The following is a 24193-nucleotide window of genomic DNA, read 5'->3' on the forward strand; positions in this document are numbered from 1 at the left end:
TTTTAATTTTTGAGATAGGGTCTCACTTTGTCACCCAGGCTGGAACACAGTGGAGCAACACCAGCTCACTGCAGCCTTAATCTCCGGAGGTTCAAGCAATCCTCCTGCCTCGGCCCCCTAAGTAGCTGGGACTACATGCACATGCCACCACACCCAGCTAATTTTTGTAATTTTTGTAGAGATGGGGTTTTGCCATGTTGCCCAGGCTGGTCTTGAACTCCTGAGCTCAAGTGATCCACCTGCCTCAGTTTCCCAAAGTGCTAGGATTGCAGGTATGAGCCACCATGCCCAGCCCATTATGAATTTTTGGATTGTTTTTTCTATCTCCATGAAGTATGTCCTTGGTAGGGATTGCATTTGTAGGTTGCTTTGGGCAGTATGTAGGTTGCTTTGGGCAGTATGATCATTTTACTGATATTCTTCCAATTCGTGAGCATGGAATGTCTTTCCATTTGTTTATGTCCTCTTCAATTTCTTTCATCAGTGTTTTATAGTTTCCCTTGTAGAGATCTTTCACCTCCTTGGTAAATATATTCCTAGGCATTTTTTGTAGCTATTGTAAATAGGAATGGCTTCTTAATTTCTTTCTCAGCTAGTTCTTTGTGTATAGAAATGGTACTGATGTTTGCATGTTGGTTTTGTATACTGCAATGTTACTGAATTTATTTATCAGATCTAAGAGCTTTTTGGCAGACTTTTAGGTTTTTCTAGATATAAGATATCACAACAGCAGCAAAAAGGGACAATTTGACTTATTTTCCAATTTGGATGCCTTTTATTTCTTTATCTTGCCTGATGGCTCTGGCTAGAACTTCCATTACTATAATGAATAGGAGCGGTGACAGTGATCATTTTTATCTTGTTCCAGTTCTTAGGGGTAAGGCTTTCAGTTTTTCCCCATTTAGTGTGATAATAGCCGTGGGCTTGCCATATATGGCTTTTATTATTTTGAGGTATGTTTCTTCTGTACTTTGTTGAGAATTTTACCATAAACAGATTTTTAGTTTGTTTGTTTGTTTGTTTGTTTGTTTGTTTTTGAGACAGGCTGGAGTGCAGTGTTGAAATCTTGGCTCACTACAACCTCCACCTCCTGAGTTCAAGTGATTCTCCTGCCTCAGCCTCTCGAGTAGTTGGGACTACAGGCATGCGCCACCATGCCCAGCTAAATTTTGTTTGAAAACCAACTAAGTAAACAAATATTTTAGTACCTCAACTGAAATATAAGCATAAACAAAGGTTGACTATGATTGTACCTGGACAGGATGAGTAAAAAGGTAAAGTGGTCTGTTATCAGCTATTTCTGTATTTTGGTTCTGGCTCTCTCCAGCAGTTAACAAATGTCCTTTCTTTCAACACATATCTATCAAGAAGCTAACATGTGCCAGACTCTACAGAACAGGCTTACAGGCATAATACCACAATGGAATAGAAATCTAATAGGCTCCAAGATCAGGCTTGTCAAATAAATGTACCACAATTTATATACCTTATATATATCTGGTACACAGGCACCAGAACATAAGATTAAATATGTTAAAGGAATGTTTATCTGAGTATCATTTTTAAAAGAAAAATAAAACAAAAACTGTAAACAAACAAATGACAGCAACAGAATATATAATTAAGTTGTGGCATATTCATGTCATGGAAATGAACTACCGTGTCACACATCAACATGGATGAATCCAAAAATAATAATGAGCAAAAGTAATCATATACAGTATAATCTATTTATATAAAGGCTATAAATAAGCAACTGTTAGGGATACACAGACAGTAAAATCTATAAGTTAGGTGACAATTATCCAAAATTCAGGACAGTGGTTGATTCTGGCTGCAGGGGAGAGAGATATGAATGAGGAGAGTATACGAGGCTCCTGGGATGTAGTAATTTTCCATTTCTCAGTTTGAGCAATGGGCACCTGGACATTTATTACTGTTCTTCTAAATAACATTTTCATCTGTATATTGTATTGTGTATTGTATATTCTATTTCACATTAAAAAGAAAAAAGACCAAAGAAAAAAGAATTAAGTGTGACTCAAGATTTAAGCAGACACAGTGCAAGGAAATGAAAAGGTGGATATAATTTGATGGGTTCAGGTTTGGACAAACTGAGCTCCTGAAACACAGACTTTTATTCTTAGTCATATTAGGTATGAAATTGCCCTGAGATTACCAGTTGCTTTTATGCTAGATTTGGAGGGGAAAGAGGGCAGTTGAGCTCTGCAATTTGTGTCCAGCACTGAAAATCTTCATGGTAAACAATTACTAATACGTTATGTGTTAGGTTACTTTTCAGTCCCACTCAGCTCAAAGGGTTTGTCATTACCCTACTGATTTGCACTTCTAAGTCTTCCGCCTGTTGCATTCTGATGATCTGTTTCTACACAAGACATAGAATCTAAAGCTGAGACATAGCAATAGAAGACCAGAGAGCAGACACAGCAACAAAGTTTGCATGAGGCAAATCAGGAGGGTAGGAATGAGATTTTGATGTACATCCTGGCCAAATTCCAGAACTAGCAAAGAGAGGGCCAGTTCCTAATTCCAATCAAAGCAAATTCAGCCACCTTATCTTCACACAGAAGTGATCTACACTGATTTTGAAATCTCTTTAAGGGATTAGGGAGCCTCTGAAATACAAAGGAAACTAAACTGATAGTAATGTAAAACGAGCAGTGACCTACCATACCAGCAAACACTGTCAAAAACAGAAAGCTAATGGTGGGACTGGAGTCCAGAACACAGGAGTTATGTTTATCCAGTGCTGCACTGTACAACACGGCAGTCACTTGCCACATGTGGCAATTTAAATTTAAATGAAATTCAATTAAACATTCCATTCTACAGTTGCACTAGCCACATTTTGAATGCCTCAACAGCCACTTGTAGCAAGGGCTACAGTACTGAGGAGCACAGACATAGAACATTTCTATCAGTGGCTGACCTAGCAATATCCAGGCTAAAGGGTGTTCTGCTAGTAAAGCAAGGTGGGCATCAGAATTATCACAACTTAAGAATAAGATTCCTGAGGGCATCCATTTCCATTTATTTGCTTCTCTGCTTGCCAACTCTGAACCCCTGCTTTCCCAATTTTCTAGTATCTGGAAAGAAAACAAACTGACTAAAAAACATAAATTTCATTCTGCTTGACAACTGTAATTCTCACTAAATTTATAAATTTGCTTTCTGATTTATCAATGAGTGACAAAGGCATGAGTTTGAGAAAGGATGAGTTTGATTACCCCTGAGTGGATCCAAACATTAGGAAGGTCTTGCTTAAGTGGGTGACAGAAAGTGACAAAAAGAGCTGGAAGAAACATGAGAGACTATTATACTCTCTTCCCTAACCTTCCTCCTTTTCACCCTGCTCACCTAAGCCAGGTTAGAATCCGCCCTTTGCAAAGCACCCTGTATCTTTCTATTGTAACCTTTACTACATTATCTGTTTATAGAGTGATCTATGCCATTAGCTGAAAGCTATTCAAGGGCAGAGATTTCTCTTTATTCACCTTCAGTAACTAACACAATGCCTAGCATGTAGGAGGCTCTCAAAATTAAGTTTCTCATACAAATAAATTGTACAGGGCAAGTTACACTTTTAGGGCCTGGCTAGTAGTTATCTGACAAAGGTATGATATTAAAGACCATATACTAAACTATATCAATCTCATCAAAATAACCTTGGAGGGCTGGGAGCAGGGAGAATAAGAGAAGCAGATTAGAATAATTCTTTATTCACCCCATCGCCCAACCCCCGTCTTCCCAAGTGGGGAAACTAACATTTATGAAACAACTAATACATATCTACACTTCACAAACACAATAGTCCTTCCACAAATGCAATCAAATATTATTATTGCCATTTTAAAGATGAGGACACTGAACACTAGAAAGGATATGCAACTTGAAGAAATGCAAGTCAACTAAAAATAGTTAAGCTAATTTTCAAGTCCAGAACTATCTATCTGTAGCTGATACAAATGGCAATATTCACTGAACCCTGGAGAGATGAGAACACGCATTTAAAAAAAAAGGGGGGGTTCACTTAAGAGATAACGATTTTATCATAACAGCATTGAAACTTTAATCTTTTATTTTTCCTATTTGACTTCTTAAAAAGGGTGGCATGGCCAAGAATTTTCTTTGATATGGTTTCACAATTGTATTCACTTTCTCTCCATTCTGAGACTTTTCCATAAGAATATTCACTTTAATCCGACTTCTACTGCATGGCTGGAAAAGAGGATATGCAATAACTCTTTCAAACTCCTTTATCTCTTTCTTTACTCTCTCACGCTTCTCATATGTAGGTAGCTGGCTCTGGCTTCTTCTTAAGATTCTTTCCTTGAGTCTTTGCTCTGTAAGTTCTCTCCCTCGAATCATGCGTTCCTGGTGATCCTTAATCTGCGTCTGTTCCCTCTCATTTACCTGCTTTCTTCTCTGTGCGTTCTGGATGCCATGCCCTTCTGGCACAATGTTTGGTAATTTTGTTTCACTAGGGGGTCGCAGTACTTGTCTAAATGATTTGTTCTTAAATTCTCCAGCCTGTCCTGTTTGATGTATGTGTCTTTCTATGTGTTTCACCTCTCTCTCAGGTATCAAATGGCACTGTTTTAGTCCTTCTATGCTTTGGGTTGTTTTCTTCTCCATTTTTTTCTTGATTTCATTGCCTGTCTCTTCTTTCATCATTTCCACTATTAGTTTATTATAATAAGACTCTGCTTTGGCAAGCCAGTAGTCAAGAGAAACAGCTTGCTCCCTACAGAGGATTTCACACTCCTCCTGATATTTCTGAGTTATCAACTGTCGTGCTGCTGTTGTATGCACACCACCTAGATTCTGTCAAAGTGAAGTCAGAAATTTATAATGTGATCATCTTTTTCCTTTGAACACATTTAAACAGGAGCCAAGCCCACCCTCCCTAACGATACCAGAACAGCTACATGCTCTTTACTTTAGCTTGTTATTTTATTCCCATCACTCCCAGGTGAGCCTGTGAGCTCTGAAAGTATGAAGTAGTCACCACCACAAATCACTAAGTAGTTTTAAAAATGTATGGTGTTGGAAGTTTTCAAAATGATACTTTGTTTTGCAACTGTGGATATAGCTGGGTAACATTTGCCAGTGTAGACATACTACCTGAATGTGTCACTTGGGCAGAAGGTATTTAAACCTAAGATTCCTTCTCTGTGTAGTTCCAAACTGTATGATGTGAAGATAATTTACTTACCAAGATCTTTTTTTCCAATGGAGACTGTTGACCTGCAGCAATCCTAGGATCTTTAGATGATGTACCCCAGGCCAATCTGAAAGATAAAAAAGCAAAGGTAGATTCAAATGTAGGAGGTGTCAGAACAAACCTGCTAATAGGCAGGACTACAGCAGGGCCATTTCCCGCATGGGAAACCACTGCATTCCTATGGTAGAAAATAATGAATGCTCTTTTAATAAGAGGATCTTTCCTTTCACAAGCATACTTTTCCTGTGGACTCAGCATGAACCACTGTGAATCTCGTATTGGGGACTGTGAGTGGGAAGAGACATGCTCCTTGGTGAGGTGTTGTCCAAGTACATCTATGTCAGTCTGCTCAGTCCTCAAGCCTCCTCTGTGTTCTGAGACGATTCTAGGTTCTAGTTTTCTAGATGATTTTAGGTTTCTAGTTTTCTCTTCCTGCAGTTTCTTGATCCGGGCCCTCTCTGCCTCTATCAGCACATACAGCATTTCTGCCCTCTAATCTTTTGTTCTGAAATTTTTTTATTTGATTGCTCAGCCCTCTGCTTGCCTGCCTTACAATGCCAATCATCCTTCACTCTAAATCCATTATGAGACTATTCCCTGTTGAACCCCTCAGGATGGGAATTTGTGATTACTCTGGGTTTATTTATAGAGGAGGCTGATGGCAACACAAACGAAAACTATCAACCTTTATGTGTCATCCCTGGTCTAGCCTGAGTTTACTGTGAGGTCGTATTTAAGCCCCTAAGGATGTCTGGCATTTCCTCTCTATGCCTTTTATACCATTTACAGTTCAAAGGATGGGCTTTACAGTCTGACAGGGCTAGATCTGAGTCCTAATTCCACCACTTCCTAGGTGTGTGACTCAGGGCAAGTAACTTCTGTCAGCTTTCTCATCTATAAAATGGAGATGTAAGACAAAAATCTGCCTCTCAGGGTTATAAAGGACAAATATGAATTAGATGTAAAGAGCTTGGTAAGTTCTCAATAAATTCTATCTGTCCTTCACAGGTCAAGCTCCTGACTATAAAGTCTTTCTGGTCTACTCTGTCACAGTGATTTTCCCTTCCTCTAAATACTTGACATATTTTAATTCTACAACTCATTTGAAAATTAATCATGGTTTACACTGTGATATCTGTATTCATATATCATTTTTAACATTTTGGTGCTGACATTTAGGCTCATAAGGAATGAAAACTGTAATTTACATCTACAAATATGCCTCTATATTGTTGGAAAGGATCTGATATCAAATATTTGGTCTCATTGACCTCTTAGGAACATTCTTATTTGTCTATGTAAGTTTATTTTGAGATTTTAGACATACGATCATCTTACTTTTACTTCTCTGTACATGGCTTCTAGCACAGTACTTAACATTAGAGTCTGTGATCCCAAGTTCTCAAAATTAATGATTTGTTGATTGATGATCCTTGACACATAATATCTGAGCATCTTTTTAAATATCTGCCGTAACATTGTATCTATCTTTTTATTAAATCATTTCCCAGTCTTCCCTGAAGTTTACAGATATATTTGCTTTATATGCATGTTCTGGGCTCTCATATTTTGTACCTCCTAGCACACTTTTATTGTATTCTAATTATTCATTCATGTTCCTTGATGTCAGAGAACACAGATTTCAACTTTGCAGGTTCAGCCTCAGCTCAAAACCTGGCATAGTTGCTCAATAAATACTTTATTGAATAGATTGTGAGCTTTTGTTGGGAAAAGGATATGCCTTTCAATGCTTTGTTCTTTACTGCAACTCACAGGGGATGTTGGGTGAGTGTTTTTCAAATTAAAAAGAGAAAATTGAGAAGGGTAGAATTTCAAGTTCCATTTTCAAAGGAGACACACAGATAAGTGAGAATAAAAACTGTCTGCGACAATCAGCTCAACAACACATCTCCCTTTGTCAGACAGAATAACAAGCAATTTCACAGTTAAGTGATAGGGCTTGTCACTCTTCAGCAGTTTGCTGAGTTTTAACCCTTTAACTATGGTGTTCTCTCCATTATTACAGAGAAAGGCAGATGGGAGCCTCTCCCAGCGAAAAGACTACAGCTTGTGTCCTTCACAGGACAAAATAGTGATGGCTCCAGAACTTTCATATGAAGGAACTTAGCACAGCTATCAGAGTGGGTGGTGGTGGGAGGACTAGCAGGAAACTAGTAAACAACTACAAGCTGCCCCTTCAGGGAAAGTTTCTACCTCGAATATAAATTACAGAGTAATGAAAATAGCAAGATTTCCGAAAGAAACTTATTCCCATGTTTTATAAAAGATCAGGGAAATGTCAGCTGTCCACTTAATGGATGACGACAATGAATTAAGAGTTCAATAAGCGGCAGGCACAACTAAAAGCCAAACTCGACCTAAGTCTTATGAAATCCTACTTAATGAGCTTTCTTGACTACTGCTAGCCTCACTTATCTGGCAGGAGTCGAAGGAGGGGAAGCCCCAAGCTCTTCTGTTCCACCACCTCCAAAGTCCTCAGCCCCTTCTCAAGTGTCCCACTTCATCCCTGCTTCCTTTCGTCCCGTGGGACTAAGGATTCCTCCTGCCTTCACCCTCACCACTTGCTGTCCCTCAAGAAGCCGACTCACCCCTTTCCAAGCGCGGTGAACCGTCCGCAAAGCACACAGGCCGGCTGCGCTCTGCAGAAAGCCCACACTCGCCAGCGGGACCCAAGGAACGCTAGAACTATACGTGCCAGAATAATTAGCTTTGTTTTTAACTACTGTGCAGCCGCAAAAGGGAAATACCAGCTCAGGACCCAGGGGAGTTGTAGTTCTCTAATCCAAAAAAGTCATTATTCAGCTACATATAAAGTACGGTTTTCAGGAGGAAATTACCCCGCGATTGGGTTCCCGTAGGATGTGAAACAAAGAGAATAAATATCCCAGGATTCGGTGCTGGTGGGAAAATTTGCTGGAAGCGCAGCATTGGTTACCAATTTTGTGCTCACCGTCTCAGTACCAGCATGAAAGTTGAGCCGCAACCTCCCTTAGAAGAGGTTACTCTCCATCTCTAAGGCTCCCGAGACAGGGTTCGCAATTAATTATGACGTCACAGCCAATCGTCAGCGCGAAAGCGTGACGCTCTAGCCGGCTCTAGCTCGCTGCCCCGCCGCGGGCGCAGAGCTGGCGCTCTAGCCCACGGAGTTGGCTAGCTCCTCTCGCCGGCCCCAGGAAAGGGTTCCAAGTCCTTTTAGTACCCGACGCTGTGTGGGAGTTCCGGGCGTTTCGGCTCCTTGGTCGCAGAGGCAGGAGGCGTGCGTGGGAGGACTCGGGTTATATACGCCTACGTCCTGTGACAGAATAGTTACCACCTCTGGGGCGGGACCTCTTCTAAAACTTCCAACTCCCTCCTCAGACCCGACTGCATGTCTGTCATGGATCTCGCCAGTACTTGCTCCAGCTTTCAGTCGGACTTGGATTTCTGTTCAGATTGCGGCTCTGTCCTGCCTCTGCCCGGGGCTCAGGATACGGTCACCTGTACTCGCTGTGGCTTCAACATCAACGTTCGGGGTGAGAGGCTTGTACGCAGGGGTCCTGGCGGAGGGCCCAGGATCGGAAGCTTGGGGAACTCAAAGATCGGTTGGGTTGAGGAGGGGATCCTAGAGCAGGGCATCAGGCAGTTGTACATTTGGTCTAGCGATGAAAACTGAGGGAAAGGATATAGGGCCTCCTGGCCTAACCAGCCAGGGGAGAGGGGAAGTTTCCGGTGTCAGCTCCCGCTGGTTGTCTCCGTAACCAGTCTTACTTGCCTGTGCAGACTTTGAGGGGAAGGTTGTGAAGACTTCAGTTGTGTTCCACCAACTGGGGACAGCCATGCCTATGTCGGTGGAGGAAGGGCCTGAGTGCCAGGGACCTGTGGTAAGTTAATGAGATCAAGAACTGGCTCCATAAGGTGAGTAGGAAAGAAATGGAGGAGTGATTGCAGAGATCTGGAGAGTTTTGTGCCCAATTCCAAGTGGGAAAAGATGTAAAGCATCGATGTTTGAGAGGCGTGATCGCCTGATTCCTGTGGGAAGTAAGGGGATATGACCAGGCCTCCATAACCCACCAGTTTCTTCCCAGGTTGACAGGCGCTGCCCTCGATGTGGTCATGAAGGAATGGCATACCACACCAGACAGATGCGTTCAGCCGATGAAGGGCAAACTGTCTTCTACACCTGTACCAACTGCAAGTGGGTATCCTTTCCCCTCCCCTTGGTTTTTATTTTTTAAAATTACACTTTTTTAACCCTTTTTATAACCAGTGAAATAAACCTTTTAGGGTTTTTTTTTGGATAGGGTGTTGCTCTGTCACCTAGCCTGGAATGCAGTGAGGCAATCTTGGCTCACTGCAACCTCCGCCTCCTGGGCTCAGGTAATCCTCCCACCTCAGCCTCCAAAGTAGCTTTGGGACCACAGGCACGTGCCACCACGCCTGGCTTTTTGTTTTGTTTTGTTTTGTTTTTTGTATTTTTAGTAGAGATAGGGTTTCTCTATGTTTCCCAGGCTGGTCTTGAACTCCTGAGCTCAATCAACCCACCTCAGCATCCCAAAGTGCTGGGGATTACAGGCATGCGCCACCCTGCCTGACTTCCTTTTAGGATATTTAAAAGGAAATGAAGAAAAAAAAACCATAAGAAGCAGGTATTGTTTAGTGGTCAGCATCTTATACTGCAGTCTTCAACCGCAGTCAAGGTAGCTTTACTTTGGAGAGAATTAGTCACAAATGATTTAGAGAACATGGGCTTTCTGAATGCTTTTAAGACCTCATCTTTGTCTTTGGTGTTCTGCAGTCACTATAGTATATCAAAATGTGATTGTCTTTTATTCTGTTTGGGATTTGTTGGACTTTCTGAAACTGAGAGTGCATTGTTTTCTTTTCTTTTCTTTTCTTTTTTTTTTTTTGAGACGGAGTCGTGCTCTGTCTCCCAGGCTGGAGTGCAGTGGTGCGTTCTCGGCTCACTGCAAGCTCCACCTCCCGGGTTCACGCCATTCTCCTGCCTCAGCCTCCTGAATAGCTGGGACTACAGGTGCCTGCCACCACGCCTGGCTAATTTTTTGTGTTTTTTAGTAGAGACGAGATTTCACTGTGTTAGCCCGGATGATCTCGATCTCCTGACCTCGTGATCCACCTGCCTCGGCCTCCCAAAGTGCTGGGATTACAGGCGTGAGCCACTGCGCCCAGCCTAGAGTGGATTTTTTTTTCATCAACCTTGGAAAATTATCAGCCATCATCTCTTTTAATATTCTCTTTCCCCCATGTTCTCAGTTCTCACATTCTGGACCTCTAATTAGTTACTAGAATGAGATTTCTCTCTTCTGTCCTCCATTTCTCTCGCCCTGTTTTCATATTTTCAATCGCTTTTCTCTTTATGCCACCTTCTGAGTAATTTCTTCAGGTTCCTCTTCCATGTCACTAATTCTGTTTTCAGTTTATTTCAAGTACTATTATTTTTTACTATTGTTATTATTTTGAGTTCTATTTAATTACTTTTCAAATCTCCTCAATTTTTAAATCATTCTCAGTTCCTTAATCATATTTTAAATTGTTCCTTTTACTATTCTTTAAATATATATTTAAAATATTAAATATGGTTATTATATTCTATGTCTCATAATTCTGATATCCATGGATTTTGTGTGTCTGATGCTGCTGTCTGTTTCTGCTGTCTCTCTTATAGTGCTTTTTTTCTTTGTTTTGTGATTTTTGACAATAAATTTGAGTTTTTTAGGACTTGAACTGTAGGAATTCTTTGAGGCCTTGAGTAAGTGCTGTATTCTCAGCATTTGTGTTTCTTTTCTAGGTGCCTTGAAGCACTATCAAGCTGGAATTACTTTAAATAAATTCTTGGCTTCATGTTTTTTGGAGCAGACAGACAGTATGAATTTGAGCTGCAAATCCATGTAAGGGCTAGCTTATGGTTAGAAATTCTCAGGAGAGAGTTTTCTCTCTTTCTACCTACTGAGACAGTCAAATTCCCCTTCTATAGAGTTGAATTTTTTCTTTTCTTGTTCACTTTTACAAAAACAGGCAGCCTTTTGCAGTTCCCAAATTTATGCACAGGATCTCCTATCAACCTTACACATTTTGTCCCTCATTTCCTATGCTTCCAGTAACTGTTGCAACAGTATAAAGGGCACCATAGTGTCACTGTCACATTTCATAGGGACATCAGTTTTAACTTCACTGTCTGGATTTCTGGTTTTACAGAACTTTTAACCAGTATGAAGATTGCCTTTACTTTCTTGCCATCTCATCAAAGGATTAAAAATATTCATAGTCAGATATATCTTTTAAAAGTATTTTTTTCCTATTGCTGATTGTCATTTTACCAAAAAAAAATTAAAAAAATAAAAAGAAGATTTTTTCCCAGCCTGTGGCTTGCCTGTTTATTTTCTTAACCCTCTTTAAATGAGCAGAAGTTTTAAGTTTTTATAAGGTCCAGCTTATCCTTTTTTTTTTTTTTCTTTTACAGCTAGTGCTTTCTGTGTCCTAAGAAATCTTTGCTTTGAGGTTATAATTCATTGGATATATTTTTAATCCCGGAATTTTTAGTTGTCTTGGAATTAGAATTGGAGGTTTGTTTAGGGGAGCCAGTCCTCAATGATGTCATAAATAAAAGTCCTTCCTTAGTTATTTGATTGCATATCTTATCTTATACTACTAGAAACTCATCTTTTGGTGAGTATAACAAGTCCTTTCTTTCCTCATAGGTTCCAGGAGAAGGAAGACTCTTGACCTTTTTCCTGGGCAACTCAACAGTCCCTCCCTCCTTTTAGAAGATGAAGGATACTGGGTTTTTAGATGCCTTGTCGATCCCATCTGGTTGCAATGTTTTGCTCCTAGAAGAGAGTCAGATCATCATGTGGGGATTACCATTGTTCCTGGAGTACTCCTACCCTTAATTGAATTTCCTTATTAAAGTTATATTTTCCTAAAAAACCCTGACATACGTATGTTACTTATAATCTGCCTTATTCCAAAAGGAATTTAAATGAGTTTACAGAGATATATGAAAAAGAAAAGAGGGAAAAATAAGGACAAAAAAGTAAGAGTCAGGAATGAGGCTAATATAAACAAAAAGCAATTGTAAGTATTGCCATACTATTTAAATCTATTTGGTTCCTGAGTTTAGGTTAAGAAAAACTAGGGATTTGGATAGTGAGACATTTAACAGAAATTTTAACCAGATCTCTTTAGCATATAAATTTGGACAGCTAAAAAACTGATACTAAGTGATCACTATAGATATTTTATTACTATTGAGCTAAATACAATATACAGTTGATCCTTGAACAACACAGGTTTGAACTGCTTGATTCTACATATATGTGGATTTTCTTCCACTTCTGATACCCATAAGATAGCAGCACATTTAAGCCCTCCTTTTCCTCTTCCTGAGCCTACTCAACATAAGAATGTGATCAATTTCTACTTAATGAAGAGTAAATATATTTTCTTTTCCTTATGATTTTCTTAATGTTTTCTCTAGCTTACTTGACTGTAAGATTGCAGTATATAATACATATAACATACAAAATATGTGTTAATCAACTGTTGATGTTATTGGTAAGGCATCTGGTCAATAGTAGTTAAGTTTTGGGGGAGTCAAAAGTTATATATGGACTTCTGGCTGTTCAGAGGGTCAGCACCCCTTACCCCCATGTTGTTCAAGGATCAATTGTATATCTATTATAATAGATTCTTACATACAAAGATAAAGTCACGAATCCTACTCCACAGAGATAACTAAATTGTACTGTATATCTGTGCTTGTGTATATATATGTGGCTCTGTATATGTGTGTTGCTATATATGCGTTTGGTTTTTTTTAATGGACTATACTAGACATGCTGAACTATATCTTGCTTTTTTCTGTTTGAACCAAAAACTTTCAAGAGGAACAAATACATACTCAGGTCCTGCATTCCTTGGCTTAAATCGTGATCAAGGGGTTACTGTAGTAATTATCATATAATTGTGTGGCCCTTCATATATATATTTAGAGCTCTCAAACATAGCTATCTTGTTTGACCCCCACAGCAACCTGGAGAATGGGCAGTGCAGTCTTCCCCATTGTACATTTGAACTGTTCTGGCAGTTGACTTTCCTGACCCACTCCTGAAATCTAAAACACACCTGTTCACGTTTCTACGCTACTTTAAGCCTTTCTCTGGCCCGTAACAGTGATTGGATTAAGCTCAATCTCTTAGCAAAGCATACTGGTCCTTCCATATCACCACTGTCTGCCTGTCAAGCCTCATCTGGCACTTCCTCAGATTCAAGCGGTACAAAACTCCATTTCCGGTAGCGCACACATCTACAACTTTTTAAGCTGCTCTTCTAAAAAAACCTACTTGTCGGCCTTCCTAGTTCTTGTTTTACCACTTTCTTTTGCTCTCTAAGAAACCTGCATATATTTTTATAAAATGGCCTATACTGTAATTTACGACCATTTCTCTGCCTCATCATACTCATCACCCCAGAGAGAATGAATATGTTGGCAGTATGTAACTACATTCAGATTTATAAATCCGACTTGGCATTGGTTAATGCCCCAATGTTTCATTTTTTTGTTAGTTTTCAGCATGCCTGTCTTTTCTACTAGACTGGGCGCTAAAAGGCAGGGTCTGAGCTTCTTACGTGTCTCCATTTTCAAGGCTTAGCACAGTGACTGAAAAAAAACCCACGCTGAACGTGCACTAAACTGAACTGCTCAAACACCTACAGGCACAAGGCGAGGGCTAGAACCACATCGCTTGACTCTTAGGTGTGTTTCCAACTGCTCCCACATCCCGTTTTCATTAGAGAAACCCAGACCAACAAGGAAAGGGAAATAGGCCGCGGTAGGGTCATTACTATTGCTCCTTAAGTTTCCTCGCCGGTCCCCCTACCCAGACAAGGTAAATGGAAATCTGCAGCAGGACTCAGCTTGGTGCACACAACTCCGCCCTCGCCACACCCACTCTGCAGCGTCTAGCCCGGCCCTATCCATCTGGGCGCCCCTTCTGCTTCCTCTAGGTTGTGAGTACGCGTGCTGCCCTTGACTCTCCCGCCGCCTCCCACACCCGCAGTGACACCCCTTCCGCCAAATTTGTTTCTCTTTCTTTCAGCGCCTGCGCGCCGTCATGTTACGGCGGAACTAATCCAGCGACGCCTGCGCTTTGACGAATTTGGTGCCGCGGAAGGGAAAAATGGGGACTGCAGCATGCGTCACACCCGGAAGCTGCGAGCCGGAAGTGGGGTTGGCCAGGTTATCCCCAGGGGTGGAGAAACGGAGGCCCAGGAGGAGGGGGGAAAAAAGAAGGTGGAGGATCCTGGCTACCACTCTGAATCCGATACCGCTTCTCTTAGACTTCAGAGACAGAAAAAGGAAAGGGTGTCTCATCCCCCTTCCTCCTCTCCTCCCTCTCCTGAGCCTTAGCCATGGCCGAGGCAGGGGCTGGGCTGAGCGAGACCGTCACTGAGACAACGGTTACCGTGACAACCGAGCCCGTGAGAAAGGCGGGGGGGGCGGTGCTGTTTAGGGGTCTGGGAGATACTTGGAGGGAGGGGACAGGGATTAGAAGAGTTGTTGGAGGAACTGGGCCTGGGGATATGGGAGGTGTGGGGTTGAATATCTAGAGCTGGGAGAATCGGAAGGTATTGGAGCTATTTAGAGTGACAGAGATGGTGCAGGAGGCTGGTCAAGGATCATGTAATAGGGAGGTACAGTTAGGATATAGGTGTTGCTGCTTGGGGTGGTTATGTGTATAAGTAATGAACGAATGGGAAATTGAGGATTAAGGAGCCAGGAAGATGTTGGGAGGAAGTCAAAGGTAGTGTAAGAAAGCATGGTTGGAGACCAACTTATCAATATTATCAATGCTTATATTTAAGTAAATATTTATTGAATGGATGAATGTAAAAGGAAGTGGCAGGAACGAGGAAATAAGAAAAGGAGATGAAAAGAGGCATTTTGAGAAATCAGAGAGCAAAACTGTAAATGGAGAAACAAGAAATATTTTTCCAAAAACATGTTAAGTTGCCTTCAAAGGGAGAAGATTGCATTGGGCTTAATACTCTTGGATTAAAGGGAGCTTGGTAATTAATAGATTAGTAATACTTGCTACTAGAGATGCCAGGATGTCAGACAATAGGTGGATAAGAGGTAGAGAGAGCTGGAGCTTGAGAATGAGAGAGGTTTTGTTTGTTTGTTTAATGGGAAAAAGAAGAGGGGATCTGGAAAAAGGAAGGGAGATCAAAGATTAGGTGCTGGGGACTGAAAAACAATTTTCATGTATTAATACTACCAAGGATGATTTGGGGAGGAAGACGGAGAAACAGCGAGGATTATATTTTCCTTTGAAGAGTTGCTGGAACCTTCCCTAGGTTAGGAATTGTGCCTTCTCTTATACTGGTGATATAAGAACAGGAAATAATACTTATTCCTCAAGGGACTGTCTGAAGTCAAAGACCTGTTCTGTTTTATCTTCTTGCAACTCCTCTGGTGCTATGTCTATGGTACTGATTGAGCTGAAGAAGATAAGAGAGGAGGTTCCCTGGGAGGGAGTGGGAAAGGTTAGTAGGAGGGGACTAGATAGGTACTCTCATCCTTAACCTTCTAGGAGAATCGGAGCCTTACCATCAAACTTCGGAAACGGAAGCCAGAGAAAAAGGTGGAATGGACAAGTGATACTGTGGACAATGAACACATGGGCCGCCGCTCATCAAAATGTGAGTAATTGTTGGCCCGCAGTAGCCCTGGAGTTCTGGCTCTTGTATCTACTCATATCCACTGGCTTTCCAGAAGCCCCCAGATGCTCATAGTTCTGTCACTTTTTTGGTGGTTCTGTGGTATCAAGGAAAGAGGAAGGAAGGGCTAGAACTGGAATTGCCTAGGTCTGATGACAAGAAGTATCAGAGGTGGGAGAAGTAGGGCTTTGAATTCGTGGCTCTCTAAGAGGACAAGAGGAGTGGGGCCTGAGTCCCAGAGGGTAGGCCTGGGGAAAGTGGATCCTGGAACGTAGGAGAAACTAGGAATTTTCGCTGAGTTTGAGTGGGAATGGAACTGACTATACATCTTACCCTTCCTCCTCTTTAACTGGGCTCCTTCCTCTAAATCTAGGCTGCTGTATTTATGAGAAACCTCGGGCCTTTGGCGAGAGCTCGACGGAAAGTGATGAGGAGGAAGAAGAGGGCTGTGGTCATACACACTGTGTACGTGGCCACCGCAAAGGACGGCGTCGTGCAACCCTAGGACCAACCCCCACCACCCCTCCCCAGCCTCCTGACCCTTCCCAGCCCCCACCAGGGCCAATGCAGCACTAAATTCCTCTCTCCTCCACCATTCCTGTGTCTGTCTGGCCCTGAATGTATCCATGTGGCTACTTCTCCAGCCCCCTCCTTCCCTCTCTTCTGCCTGATAGAGGAAAGAGGAAGAGGAGGGTGAACAGAGATCCTGGAATTCTGACTTGCTGCTATTCCAACCCAGCCTCCTGGGTTCCCCTAGTCCTCATTTTTCCTCCCAATACCCACCCTTCTCTCTCAAGGGATCTAGTCAACTTGGTCCCAGTCTCTTCCTTTTGTTCTCACTGCCAAACTGCCTGTCCTGGGATCTAGTTATCTTGGCCCTGCATGCTACATGAGTAGCAAACACTTAAATTGGGTTTTCAACAGTCCCAGCTTTCACTGCCAGGGTCCCAGTCAGATTCCAGGAATTTACACCCTAGCTTTGCTTGCTAATCCTGGTTTAGAGCTATCCTACTAAAATATTTAATCCTAATTCTTAGTCCTTGACTGTGAGATATGAGGTCTTACAGGAGACCTCAGAGCTCCCAGCCCTTCTCCTCCTGCTAACCCTCCTCACGCCCTGAAGAGGAGTTAGAAAAGAGGTCCTTGTCATTCTCACCTCTTATGGAAAATGGAACAGGAAATAATCATACCCTTTCTTCCCACCCTTCTCCTGTGATTTAGCATTTCTGACAAAGATGGCTTGAGATTGGTCACTTAGAGCCAACTATCTCCTCCGCCTTTTGTTTTTCAGCTTCAGAGACAGATCCAATGTAGTCCCAGGGACCTGAGTCTCTGGGATAGGAAGGAAGAGGGAAGGAGCAAAGAGATTGGGGTATATCCCCTGTACTACACTCTTACCTCTTACTTCCTAGACTTTGATTTCTCTGCCAGCCCAGATGTTCAGTTTTCTTGGCCCTCTCTACCCCTTACTGGGATTTGGTTTTCATTTTCTAGTCCTTTTGCCATACACAGTTGCAGAGATCAGTCAAATCCATACCACCACTGAGATCTCATTTATTGCCACAGATGCACAAAATAAATAACCCAAAATCACAAAATGTGTTAAATATGGGCCCATTTATACATATGGGGAAGGGTGTGAGACTATACACAAGGATGAGTTTGGAGATGTCTGAAGTATTCCCAGGTTGAGGAGGAGAGAGGGGAAGTAGCACCATTGGCTCCTTTCTGTGAGTATGTGCAGGGAGAAGTTTCAAGAAGGTTTTTATGGAAAAAAGGCTGTGAACATAGAAAGCAGTCATAGGAGGTTGGGGAACTAGCTTGTCCCTCCCCACCCTGAGATCCCCCAAAAGGGGTACGAAGCTTCCCCGAGGGTCACAGGGCCCAGACCAGAGTCAAGCCTCTTGTTTTAGGAGGAAACTTAGTGGACAGGCAGGTTAGCCCAGTCCTTAGATCTGTGGGGAGACCCTGAGCCCTTCTTTGGAGCTAGGAGAGGCAAGAGTGGGAGTCAAGTATTTGACCAGCAGAGCCTCTGTGTAGGAAACATGGTCACTTTACCAATACTGATGGGGAGGGCCTGTTCCCCATTGCAGGCCTAGAGTGGTTTGAATGGGAGAAGTCAGGAAGTACTGTGGCAGCTGTAGGGAAGAGAAGATTCTGAGAGCCAGAAAGCAGGAATGGATTTGATTTTGAGCAGGGACGTGGAAACGTGGAGACCAGGTGAGATCTCATTTTTGGGGGGGAAATGTGGGTTGGTGTTAATACTCCTGCAATGGGCATGTGAATGTGTTCGCAGAAATGAGTGGGGAATTGCACGGCCAAAAAGAAGCAGCTGCAGGGCCAGTGGCCGGGCCAGACTTCTGGTTGGACTCAGCTTTCCGCTGGTACAATGCGGAGCGGAGCACGAGGGTCGCTGGTGCAGAACAGCGGGAAGATGCGCTCCCCCAGGGGGCCGGATGCCTGGAAGGCATAAAGCAGGTCCAGTGAGCGGCCGTCGTAGAAGGCCACGCGGCCCCGCTCCCAGTCCAGGTCCACGCGAATACGCCGCGGCGGGGACTCGACTCCGCCCAGCAGGGTGGGCTCGGGTGCCGTGAGGGCCCACAGGCGGCCGCCGCGGCCCTCCACGGCCCACACGGCCCCCGCAGGGCACAGCCTCACGCAGCCCTTGCGTTGCACGGATTCTCCGGCCGCGCCCACTGCATAGTGGCTCTCCTCGTCGTCCTCATCCTCCCCAGAAGAGTCTCTGCAGGAGGCAGCGTCCGCAGTCTCCACCTCCCAGCAGTGGCGGCCGGCCCTGAAGCCCTGCGCGCCCAGCACAGCCGGGAGCTGATCGAAGCGCTTGGGGCCGTCAGGGGGCGCGGGCGTCCCTGGTGGAGCCAGTTGAACGCTGCGGCGGTCGGCGGAGATGAGCAGGCGGCGGTGTGCGGTCCCAGGGTCCAGGGTCAGGTCGGCTGGAGAGCGGGAGGCAGGGAGAGGACTTCATGAGAGAGTTTTCTATATCACAGGCGGGGTAGGGTGGAGAATAGTCAACGGAGATCACGTAAAAGACTGAGTGCTAGTGCCCCCACAACAGCTCAAAAGGCGGCTGCAGGACCAAAAAAGAGCAAGGCATGTGAAGAACAGGCCTGGGCGATATCGGACCTTGTACTAATGCACCACTTCTGTAGAACTGGACCTGGGGAAGGATCATACTGGTCCAGGGCAAGGAGCACAGCAGGAAGATCAAAGGAGAGGTTGTCCGGTTTGTGGGGTTGGGGGAGAAAGAGTGAGGCTGATCTGACTTCGAGGGAGGAGTAAGGACTGATACCTCAATCTGCAGCATCTGGGGTGGGGCATGGGAGCTGGGTCAGCCAAATGGGGAATGTTCATCTAAAGAGAAAGCCATACTGATACTGGAACCTCAAGTGATGGGAGGGGCACAGGGAGGAATCCAAGGTATCCTGAGAAACCAGCCAGCCCACCCACCTACAGGAATGGGGGTGGGTGGACAGGCCTATTTCTGTAAGGGGTGTGGGGCAGAGGAGGAGAGCAGGTGGTGATAGCCAGAGACCAGAAAGAAAGAACCATTGGTCTTACATGTATGGGGTGCTTTGAAGAAAGATTTCTGGATTAGGGGTGCCAGAAGCAATCTGGACTGGGCAAGATGATGGATGACCAAGAGAGTGGACCATTTTCTCTAGGCAGTTTAAAGAAGGGTAGAGGCACCCTTCTTCTTGGGAGTGAGTGAGGAAAGAAGGGTCAAGGAGATGCTGGGGTCCCCTTCCAGAGAGGAGGGATGAGAGGTGGTGGAAGCAGAGATTTCTGAGAGGCACCTAACCTTCAGGGATCTGTTGTTTGAATGTATGAAAAAGGAAGAGGGAAAATGGCTGGAATATGAGGAATCGAGGATAGACATTGTTATATGCTGAACTGTGCCCTCCCCCACTCCACACACACACACAAAGATAGGTTGAAGTCCTCCAAACCTCCAAATGTGACCTTACTTTGAAACAGGATCTTTACAGAGGTAATCAAGTTAAAATGAAGGTCATTAGGGTGGGGTGTAATCCAGATTGCTGACTTATAAAAAGAGGAAATTTGGACACAGAGACAAATGCATACAAAAGAAAATGTGCAGACCTATCACCCAAAGAACATGTGAGGCTACCAGAGGCTGGGAGACAGGAATGGAACAGATTCTGTCTCATGGCCCTCAGAAGGAACCAACACTGCTGACACCTTCATTTCAGACTTCTACCTCCTGAACTTTGAGATGTCTGTTTTTTAAGCCACCTACTTTGTGGTGCTTCATTACAGCAGTACTAGGAAACTAATTCAGACATCAAAAAGGACCTGATCACTTTTTAGGGCTAAAAGGAAGAAAATCTAACACAGACTGTCATTCACTTCCCTTCCCTCCCTTCTTCTTTCCTTACCTGTCAGTCTATGAAGCATGTTTTTGACCACTGGATAATCTTCAGGGAGATCATCCTCTGATTTAGATGACTTAGGTGTTGGGACTTCAAATCTAGACAGATGAGGGGAAGGGTCAGGAAATCAGCCCTCTGATGCTAATGCCCCCACGCATACCCCATTCACATCTCTGGAGGGAGAAGGGATGAGGCTATACCCCAGAAAACCTGCCTATTAATGGCAACAAAAGTGTGGGCCCAGTGAGAAGTGATGGCTATGGCAGCTCGTGCAAAAAGGAAGGAACAGAAAAGTGGAACTCACCGTCTCCATGTCTTCCTCATATCCTAGGATGGGCAGAAACAAACATGGATGTGAGCTCTGGGCTTCATTCCCTGGGGCATCCCTCCCTATCTCCCCCCTCCTCAGGTGAGCTCTGTCTGAGTTGGCAGTGTCCCTCCTCACCTTTCAGAGTGATCTCACCTCCTTACCCCCTGTGCTCCTTTTCCTCTCATTCTCCTTCACCTTTCATGATCCCTTCTTCCTCTCACCCCATCACTTTTCCCTCATCCTCCTAACTCCATCTCCACTGTCCTGCCCCTTTCCACTCCCCAAAGGTTCTCAATTCTCTGTTCCCAGGCTTGTCCATGACTGTTTCTTGTCCCCAGAGCCCTTGCCTTCCTCTGCTGCCCCCTCATTCCCATTCTCTGTCTCTTTCAGTAGCCCCATCCTTATCCATCTTTCCCAGTGCATCCCAGAAAAACATCTGTCCCTTCCGCCCTCCATCACACAGACCAAACACACACCCAGAGCCCTCGGGCTAAGAGTTGGTATATAAAAGCCTTACAATAAAGCTGCTTCCCCTCTTGCAATAAAAGCCCAGTGGCATTTATTGGGCCCTTTGCTTTGTGTCTCTGGACCCTGGCCAGGGAGGCAGCTAGACTTGAATGTGTCCCAAAGGCCCAGCAGATCCATAGAGCACTATGGGAGCCAGGAGAGGGCGCTGGATGCTGCCCTCCAAACACTGAGATCCCGACCCCTCCACTTCGCTGTCTAGTGCTGATGTCTGGAGCAGGCCGATATGGTGGAGAGAGGGAGAGAGAAACAATTTGCCTAATTGTGCCAATTACACCCAGACTAATTAGGTCTATGAAGACTTCAAAGGGCAGAAGCAAAACCCAAGACCAGCTTGGCTGCTGGGGAGAAGCCAGTCAGGAGTCCCAGACGCCCGGGGGTCGGGCAAGGTAATGGGTTGGTTGGTGGCCAAGGAGCCCCGGCCCAGGAGAGGCGCGGGGATAGACGGGTGCTAAGACTGGGATGTGGAGAGGAGCCGGAGGCCCCGGCGGCCGTTCTCCCGCACCTCGCCTCCACCCATGGCCGCTCCTGCCTGGGGCCTTAGGAGGAGCCGAAATAACAATAACAAACAACACACAGCTTAGCTTGAGCGGGAGTCCGGGACCGACACCCACGACGCTACGGGGACGTTTGGATCTGCCCCAACCCCTTGCTCCCTTCCTCCATCCTCTTGTCAGTCCCCTCCTCCCCAGTTTTTTCTCCGCCAGCCCAGTCTCCTGCTCCCGCTCCTCTATGCAGGTTCTGCCCTCTCCCACCATCCTCCCAGGACCCCTGCTCACCCTCACCTGGGTCGGCTCCCACTTCCGCCCGCCTCTCCCTCCCCTCCGCCAGCTCTTCTCCTCCCGGACGCCTGCGGCTGCCCTGCCAAAACTTCTGCAGTTCTCGTGCCCATCGCGGCGACTCCAGGGCTCTGAGCCTTCTATACAGTACCCCTTCTCTGCCTCCCCACTCTCTTCTCTCCAGCCCCTCTCACAAGGCTCAGGCATCCGTCCAGCCTCCTCCCCTGTGGACCAAGTGTCAACTCCATCCATCGTCCTTCCGGACGCCTCTCACCTTGAGGACCCAGGGTCAGCCCTCACCCCTTCATCCTTTGCTTTTCTCTGCCCACCGCATCCTTTGCCTAAACTTCCACAGGGCCTCCGGCTCCAGGCTTGCCATTCCCGGCTTCCCCGGGGAACCCATGAACTTCCCGCTTCCACCAACAACTCCGCGACGCGCGCCCAACCTCACCTCTCCAGGCGGGTCCAGGCAGCCCATGGTGGGGATGCGCCCCCCTCGGCGTCTCCCCGCACGGGCCCCAGGCTCAGCCAGCTTCTCTCGCAGCTCACGGCTGATTCGCACCTCCACTGCCAGCCGCACATTAGACCTCAGGCTGCGGCGGGGACACGGCAGGCCGCAGCAGGGACAGGCGGTGGGGGAAGCCTCGGTGTCGGTCGCCGGCGGGGTCCCCCAGCGGCGGGCCAGACACGCGCGGCAGAAGCTGTGCTCGCACGCCAGAAGCACCGGGTCCTCGAAGGAGCCCCCGCACAGAGGACACGTCGCCAGCTGCTCCAGACGCTCCACCAGCCCCGGGCCCAGCTCGGGCGCATCCATGGAAAGTTGGGATCTGGACGCCGCCCCTTCCGCGACCACCGCGACCGCCTTCGAGCGCGCAGATGGCAGGCCGCCCCTGCTGCTTGCTGTGTAGATGCCCTTATCTCCGACTCCCGCATTAACTTTTGCCGCTTTCCGCCCCTCCCCTGGGATTGCCTCTGTCTTCAACCAGAGTCTCAGTCTCGGCAAATCTCTCCACGACATCAGGCTTTATAGGGAGGGAGGAGGCTCCCACGGGAGGTAAACACCAGACCTTGCGTAATGCCTCATCTGGTTCTCCCGCTTCCCCGGTAGGGTTTGGGGGAGCAGGGAGGGGAGAATAGCACACCTGGGTCCCCGAGCCTAGGAGGCGGTCACTAGAGGGCGGTCTGGGGCGGGGTAACCCTGTATGGGGAGGGTAGCCGCCTGTGAACCCCCGAAGAGCCCCAATTTTACCTTCCCCTCAGCCTGTGGTACGCGCATGGGCCGGGTGCCCAGGCTCACTCTTGGCATGTGCGCCCACATTGCCAAGGTGTGATTCATTCCAGGTGGCTGGCACACCTACATCTGGGGGCCGGAAGTAGAGATCCTGGTTTGTGTGGCTTTGGCAAACCTCTGAGTGTTGATGTGTGGTTTTCATTCCCGGTGCCTCTCGCCTTTCCATCTTCCTTCCTTACCTATTAAGGGCTTAAGGGCACTCTGAAGTTCTGGAGTAAGGGGTGGGGAACAGGCACCCACACTCCGGCCTCAGGGAGTCCGGGCAGAGCTCTCGCAACTCTACCTCTGGCCGGCTCCCAGGGCCTCTCCTTAATTTCTTCGTGAGTCTCTCTTTCTGGTTCTTTCTCTCTGTTTTTCCCTGCGTGTGTTGTTATGTCCAGTTCTCTCTTTCCTTCCTTCTTTGCAATGTACCCGGTATTATCTGTTTCAACTCTGGTAGTTCACAGAGGCCCAGAGAGTTGGAACAGCCAAGGTCACATAGCAAGGGAATGACCAGAAGTGGAGCCCTACCCTGGTCTTCTGACTTGTTTTCTTGCTGTGACTCAACCCTACCTTTTTCAGTTACAGATCCCTGGGACCCCTCCTGCTTCCTGATTTTTTTCTGGTGTTCCTTTGTGCCTTCATTCCTCACCTCCATCTCTCTTTCTCCTTACCTGCTCCTCTCCCAACCTCTCTTCTTCCTCCCTGCTCCCTCCTCTTCCTAGCTTCTCTGCCCTTCCAATGCCAGGCCTAGCTGACTGGATACTCATGGGGGTGTGCGCATAAGTAAACATCCAGCTGTCTACAACTGTGATCACTCACACTGTTATATAACATGTGTCTGCATCCATCAATGTCCAAATGCCCAAACTGCGGACAGAAGCATTCACGTAATACAAACATCACAGCTAAATATAA

General features: G+C 45.6%; 4 protein-coding genes across 11 annotated transcripts; 2 read left to right on the top strand and 2 right to left on the bottom strand.

The window, feature by feature from the left end:
- Nucleotides 1-1716: 1716 nt before the first annotated feature.
- Nucleotides 1717-8923, bottom strand: LOC111527843 (putative uncharacterized protein ZNRD1-AS1). 3 transcript variants are annotated; one of them, XR_004228965.1, is made up of 3 exons: nucleotides 8104-8923; nucleotides 5237-5312; nucleotides 1717-4845 (listed from the first exon to the last, which is right to left on the bottom strand). XR_004228965.1 is itself a non-coding variant. In XM_023194360.2 (3 exons), exons 1-3 carry the CDS (start codon nucleotides 5726-5728, stop codon nucleotides 4090-4092), a joined length of 1077 nt encoding a protein of 358 aa, XP_023050128.2. In that variant the 5' UTR covers nucleotides 5729-8100; the 3' UTR covers nucleotides 1717-4089. The 3 variants fall into 3 exon arrangements, 1 of the variants encoding a protein (XP_023050128.2); XR_004228966.1 differs by lacking the exon at nucleotides 8104-8923 and adding an exon at nucleotides 7855-8059; XM_023194360.2 differs by lacking the exon at nucleotides 8104-8923 and adding an exon at nucleotides 5484-8100.
- Nucleotides 8358-12190, top strand: ZNRD1 (zinc ribbon domain containing 1). 4 transcript variants are annotated; one of them, XM_023194362.3, is made up of 5 exons: nucleotides 8358-8520; nucleotides 8624-8778; nucleotides 9026-9126; nucleotides 9331-9440; nucleotides 11052-11605. In XM_023194362.3, exons 2-5 carry the CDS (start codon nucleotides 8634-8636, stop codon nucleotides 11089-11091), a joined length of 396 nt encoding a protein of 131 aa, XP_023050130.1. In that variant the 5' UTR covers nucleotides 8358-8520; nucleotides 8624-8633; the 3' UTR covers nucleotides 11092-11605. The 4 variants fall into 4 exon arrangements, with proteins under 4 accessions (XP_023050130.1, XP_023050129.1, XP_023050132.1 ...); XM_023194361.3 differs by having other exon boundaries at nucleotides 8362-8513; nucleotides 11052-11604; XM_023194364.2 differs by lacking the exon at nucleotides 11052-11605 and adding an exon at nucleotides 11962-12190 and having other exon boundaries at nucleotides 8363-8522.
- Nucleotides 12191-14336: 2146 nt separating this feature from the next.
- On the top strand, nucleotides 14337-17580 carry PPP1R11 (protein phosphatase 1 regulatory inhibitor subunit 11). 2 transcript variants are annotated; one of them, XM_023194359.2, is made up of 3 exons: nucleotides 14337-14501; nucleotides 15856-15964; nucleotides 16356-17580. In XM_023194359.2, the coding sequence occupies exons 1-3, from the start codon at nucleotides 14457-14459 to the stop codon at nucleotides 16556-16558; spliced, it is 357 nt and encodes a 118-aa protein (XP_023050127.1). In that variant the 5' UTR covers nucleotides 14337-14456; the 3' UTR covers nucleotides 16559-17580. The 2 variants fall into 2 exon arrangements, with proteins under 2 accessions (XP_023050127.1, XP_023050126.1); XM_023194358.3 differs by having other exon boundaries at nucleotides 14367-14743.
- Nucleotides 17517-23085, bottom strand: RNF39 (ring finger protein 39). Of its 2 annotated transcripts, XM_023194357.3 has the most exons (5): nucleotides 22457-23081; nucleotides 20696-20718; nucleotides 20398-20489; nucleotides 18641-18933; nucleotides 17517-18442 (listed from the first exon to the last, which is right to left on the bottom strand). In XM_023194357.3, the coding sequence occupies exons 1-5, from the start codon at nucleotides 23021-23023 to the stop codon at nucleotides 18353-18355; spliced, it is 1065 nt and encodes a 354-aa protein (XP_023050125.1). In that variant the 5' UTR covers nucleotides 23024-23081; the 3' UTR covers nucleotides 17517-18352. The 2 variants fall into 2 exon arrangements, with proteins under 2 accessions (XP_023050125.1, XP_023050124.1); XM_023194356.3 differs by having other exon boundaries at nucleotides 17517-18933; nucleotides 22457-23085.
- Between the last annotated feature and the right edge of the window lie 1108 nt (nucleotides 23086-24193).

The sequence above is a fragment of the Piliocolobus tephrosceles genome, chromosome 5, assembly GCF_002776525.5.
Source record: "Piliocolobus tephrosceles isolate RC106 chromosome 5, ASM277652v3, whole genome shotgun sequence".
Classification (NCBI taxonomy): Eukaryota; Metazoa; Chordata; class Mammalia; order Primates; family Cercopithecidae; genus Piliocolobus; species Piliocolobus tephrosceles.